Source organism: Branchiostoma lanceolatum, chromosome 3 (assembly GCF_035083965.1).
Source record: "Branchiostoma lanceolatum isolate klBraLanc5 chromosome 3, klBraLanc5.hap2, whole genome shotgun sequence".
In the NCBI taxonomy this organism is placed as follows: domain Eukaryota; kingdom Metazoa; phylum Chordata; class Leptocardii; order Amphioxiformes; family Branchiostomatidae; genus Branchiostoma; species Branchiostoma lanceolatum.
In genome coordinates this window covers 32,723,319-32,728,993 of record NC_089724.1, presented here as the reverse complement: position 1 = coordinate 32,728,993, position 5,675 = coordinate 32,723,319, and the positions used below count along the sequence as shown (strand labels likewise).

General features: G+C 40.7%; 1 protein-coding gene across 1 annotated transcript; it reads left to right on the top strand.

Annotated features, from left to right (window-relative positions):
- Positions 1–1,119: 1,119 nt before the first annotated feature.
- LOC136429560 (uncharacterized) lies at positions 1,120–5,071 on the top strand. Its single transcript, XM_066419395.1, has 7 exons — positions 1,120–1,246; positions 1,385–1,596; positions 2,187–2,295; positions 2,637–2,777; positions 3,515–3,600; positions 3,798–4,238; positions 4,955–5,071. The coding sequence occupies exons 1-7, from the start codon at positions 1,225–1,227 to the stop codon at positions 5,069–5,071; spliced, it is 1,128 nt and encodes a 375-aa protein (XP_066275492.1). The 5' UTR covers positions 1,120–1,224.
- Positions 5,072–5,675: the final 604 nt, after the last annotated feature.

Sequence of the window (5,675 nt, the reverse complement as noted above, 5' to 3'; positions counted from 1 at the left end):
TAAGGTAGTCTAGATCTAGAGATTGCTAATAGTATGTACATACATTGTGTCTTGGTACTGTATATTGTAATTATGTCACATTTGACAAGGTTTGAAACAGAGTAAAATAATCTAACAGCGACACACACACACACACACACACACACACACATAGATAGTTGACCATTGTGTTACTGTGCATCGTTTTTATATACTTCTGTAAGTTTGTTATGAAAAAATGTTTCAGATGACATTGGAGAAATTTTGTGCAAACAAGACCGATCTATCAGCCTTCCTGCAGCTGGCTGGGTGTGAGCAGATCTGCAGCCCGTATGGAGTTCTCCTGGATGAGGAGGAGGAGTGTGTACTCTTCCTGATGGAGAAGTTGAAGGGTATTGTTTCATCTTGTTTTTAATTGTTCTGCCTACTAGTCTAGTTGACTACGTACACTCTCTGAGATAATCTAAATCTTTTATAGTGTCCAGTCTTTAGAGCTCTTATAATAATCACAAATTCTCACAGTCCTTTTTTTTTCCACTTATGTGTTTGATACCCTCTTTAACTACCGACATGACAAATGAAAGACAAATCCATCAAAAGTATCTTGATTTATATGTGCGAAGACACAGACCCGGACAGAAAGAGGAAGTCAAAGTATGAAAGTGTCATCGTAGCAAAGAAGGATATTTGGGTCTATGTTATGTAACTGGGACACTAATTTGCATTATCTATATCTTATAATGTTCAACTTCCAAATGCCGCAAGAATGAAATTCCCATAATTCACCGCTAATAGTCTTTTCTTATTTATCATATTTATTGGGTGATGTTAACGTTATATCTGCTTGAGGAAAACTCTACTAGCGCACACCCAAAAATATTACATTACCGATAAAAGTAGTTACGGTGTATAAAAAAAGTGCATCATCTCGCATATCCTAGCAGACGATATGCCAAGTTACATACCAAAGCAAAGGGATAGCTGCGAACTCTATTTATAATACTCCTCCAGAAGGTGACCCTCCTTCCCAGATGATATGAGTGCGTTGTCTCAACTTCAGGCACTAACATCACTGTTGTACAGGGTCCCAAATCCTTCTGCCTCCCTACTAGGTATTGATTGGCTTTCTTTGCAGGAGAAACTCTGAAGCGTCTCTTTGACAGAGGCGAACAGATCGGAGTACGCAAAGCCGTTGTTTATGCCGTTCAAATCATGTAGGCCCTGCGACACATCCACAACAAGAAGATGGTGTACACTGATGTGAAAGGTACATGGTGGCAACATATATTGTTCTTGTTAACATGTAAATAAGTGCAGCCTCTTGAAAATTTGACATTTGGCAGATAACATTCCACCATAACGGCTGTGCTCATTTGTGCATCTTTTCTGTTCTTCACAATTTCAGAAAGCAACGTGATCATAATCAATGATGGTAGAGATGCTATTGCCATTGACATCACAGGTGTCAAGAGTCCTCCTAGCATTATGCAGTACAACATTTACTCCCAAGTCGACATGATGCATGCGATATTGCTCCTAAACAAAATGCTGCTGGAGCCTCAGAAAAGAAACTCGTCTGTGCGATGGAACCCCTCTGATGCAGACAGAGACAACTTTGTAAGTAAATATTAATTAAGCAAGCACGTGTTTTACAGCCTTTAAGATATAGGTTAATCAGTTTATTCTGCTCCGTTATGTAACAAACTCAAATGCTGGGTAGCAAGAAATGTTGAGCATACGAAAAAAGGGGAAAAAGTACAATTTATTCATACAGTCAAGAGCCATTTCACATTGCAGTAGAAAAAAAAAACACGAACACCATGCCAGAATTGTGTGATATTGTTTAATAGATCGATTCAAGTATCATCCTCTATATACAGTTATATCCTTGGTACAACTGTAACAATAGATCTGGCGAGGAACTGATTCAAATGCATGAGAGTGATAAGTTTGATACTATTCAGACATCCACTTTCGTTTCTTTTTGTAACTGTTCCAATCATTTCATGATTTGAATGAACTTTCTGATCTGAATGAAGTCTGAGAGAAATCGTATAGCAAAGTACAGTTGGCCATGAATGATATGAAGACCTTGAAATCATATTTCCTTGTGTAATGAGCTGCCCAATATTGTAACAGTTGCCACCTGATCGTAGATTCCTCTGTGCCTGTAGCTGTATGACCACATGCATCATTATATCTTCCAGAATTCTCGCATCCTTGACAGACTGGAAAATCTAGTGTCTAAAAATTATGGCCCTTACAGTGTGGAGGAACCACTGGAGGAACTACAGGAAATCTTAGAAGAGCTTCCTGGTAAGTATAAATCATAGAATCAAGTATTAAAGGCATTGACTTGACAATGTGTCTAAAATAAACCCTTAGATGTCTGAGATAGTTAGATGGTCCCTTATAGAAGTACAGGTTGTCCCACTTTTTTAAAATTTGCAAACTTAACCGACACGTTTTGTAGAAGCTTTAATGCACCGTGACAATTAGCTTTACAAAACAAGCTGTACAGAGAAGAAATTTATCCTTAATTTGTGTTGGATGGGTTAGGGTTAGTATGTGTTGACCTTCACTGGGGTATTTGAGTTATGCCTTTTGGGTCAACCTGTGAAGCTTACATTTCGATTTATTTGTTATTAATTTACCAGGACCAAAACCAGTGGAGAAGACATCAACCCCCGGACATCCACATGAGTCAAACACAGGGAGCTGTGAAATTTCCTCTTCTCTTAACAGCGATGGAATTCCTTCTCCCTTCTACCTAACCGGTAGTTCTGAGTCTGAAAACGGTTAGCATATTCATGTTTTATATACATGTGATCTGTGTCTTATTTAGTAATGTCACATTCATGGATCTCAAATATGCGGTGGGAAAGCACTGTCTGTAGGCTTTGGTTTTTTATTGCACTGTTGTATTACAGTAGAAAAGACACATTTACACATTCAGGACTTTCCCACGACCTTGACCACAACCACCATCAACCTTAGTTCGACCTTACTTATGATCATACTGCTATACTTTTATTCTGTAAATATCACCTGTAAACCGAATTGGAGTTGAAATTACTCCCCAGCCTTACATAACAGACACAGAAACACAGAAGAGCTAAGCTTCAAGTTAGCTTCAACAGTTCTATGTTTCTGTGCCTAGTAAAGGTTGGAGGTGGTTGGCACGTTCTGCAAGTAGTTATCTTGGTTGGGAGTCAGGAGGGATTCGTTTAAGGGTCTAGAGCGAGTCATCGGTAGGTTGGGAAATGGTAGTCTCCACAATTAATGCAGACTTCCTCCCTAGCAATTTCCAACTACTTGAAGACCCTTTGTAGACCGCATAGACCTTTCCACGATATTCCAACCACTCTTGACATTTTGAAATGTCAGCTGGCGCAACTGACAACTTCGCAGACCAACTCGCAACCATAGATGCCCTCACTAACGACTGAATCCCAGTCATGGTCCGGTGAGGATTAAGAAAGTCGGGAACACATGGTTTCACATGTTTAACCATAAATTTGCCTTTGTCTTGCAGGACAACCTGCACCAGGGGAAAGGGAGCTAAACAAACCGATTAAAGCCCGGAAGGAGAAGCAGAATCAGACTGAGATTTTGGAAAAGGTGAGGGATATTTTAAAGTAATACAGTGTATATGAATATGTTGTCATTTGCTTTACATTAGAATTCAATACTATTTCCTTAAAACTGACCTAAACGTGTTTCTTGCATTGTGCATCTACTAATTAATGACATTTTGATACTTAGCACCTGGATTTAAAAGCAACATTTCTAATTTGATCCTTCTACCGGTACCACAGTTCCCTCAGCAGGCAGCACCCATGCCGTATCACCCCAGTCAGCAGGGCTACGGCGCTCCAACAGCCGCATATCCGTACCGAAGCGCCCCAGTGGCTCTCCAGGAACTGTACACCGTCCCACCTGCTGGCCAAGCAGCTACAAAGGTTGGTCCGCCGCCAGGTCTGCAGATGTCTGTCGGGGGTTTCGGTGGAGTCACCATCAGAATCCAGAGCGACGCTTTAGAATCAGGGTGTCTCATAGGAGGCCTCGTGGCCGGAGCATCTGCTGCAGCTGCATTTGCAGCCAGCAAGGTTAGCGACTCGGCTGGAGGTGTGGCGGGAGCAGGTCTGGTTGCAGGTGTGGCTACAGGTGTTACGACCCTGGCAGCTTTCTACCTGGGCAACAGGCAACAAACGGATGAGGCCATCCGCGAGGCGGTGGCACGAGACCGACAAATCCAAGTAGAGGAGATAGCTGAAGGGTAGCTTCTGGTGCAAGTTTCTTACACCGGTAAGACACAGCAAAACATGAAAGTTTTTATTATTATCATAATTTGATCGTAATTGCGAATTCGATATGATCACGAAGTGAATATGTTTCATTATGCTGCAAAACATGAATGATTTATGGTTGAAATCAGTTTTCCAACTGGGCAATCAGAGATGGCAGGCTTCATCCATTTTACTCTTAATTGTTTTGCGAGAGTAGGTCGGAAAACCCACAGACACACAAAAATAACCAGCCATACATGTAGAAAATAATCTTTCCCTGTTCGCATTGATAAACTGCCCAGTGCAATGGAGGATAGAGAGGGATGGAGGACAAGGGCCATGAGCACCCGTGAGCCCGTTAGCCTCTACCAGGCTTCCGTCCTATCGTTGGGAAAATAGTAGAAATCAGCCGAGGTACTCCGCTATACAGGGTAGGTCCACTATACAGTCAAGTTCCATTTCAATGGACGGAAATGAAACTTTACTGTATAGCGGACCTACCCTGTATAGCGGAGTAGCTCGGCTGATTTCTACTATTTTCCCAACGATAGGACGGAAGCCTGGTAGAGACTAGAGCCCGTCACGACCAAATGATGTTGGCATTACATACGATACTCGTGGTGTCATCACGATTTCAGGGTGTGAGCGAACATTTCACAAATTTACAGTATTCACCCTTTCCCCAGGCTGGCTACTGGGTCATCCGCACCTTAAACGAGAGGATCCACCTGGGAACTGACCGCACCGGTCTACAGCTGCTACTGGAGGATGAGCTGCCGAGAAACGGCTCTCCCGTAGTTTAGACTAGTATATGTTAGAGTATAGTGTTTCGCGCATTTTTTATAAAACTTGTACGTTTTCACATAGAGTCCATTCCAAGTCACCAAGAGGGTTTTTAAGAATAATATTTGTAATAATTTTGAAAAATTTCTAATAAAAGAATATCTGACTGACAATAGTTCTAAATATTTCTAAAAGACTGAATATAAATATATGAATTAATTTGAATTCAATTAGATACTTGAGAAATATTTTGAAAGTAACTGCACAAGAATCTCTTTATTCAAAATAATTTCTAAACATCTATGTGATTCTTTCGCTTTTAGAAATATTTACAACACATTATCTTCGCGAAATAATCAAGGCTTATCATGGAGAGTGATTAATATTTACGTGCTTATCACCCCCTGCAAATTTGATCATGCACCATACCATTTGGAAGTCATGATGGGGCGAATGAGTCCAGTCTAGATATGGTTAAAAATCATTTGGTGGTACAGGACTAGTATATGTGTAGAGTGTGCTGATATATGTTATAACTGGTCATGAAAAAATATGAGTATGTTGATATTATATGGGCAACAAAGGTTCGATATTGCAGTGTTGTAAGTTGAAAGTGATGATGAA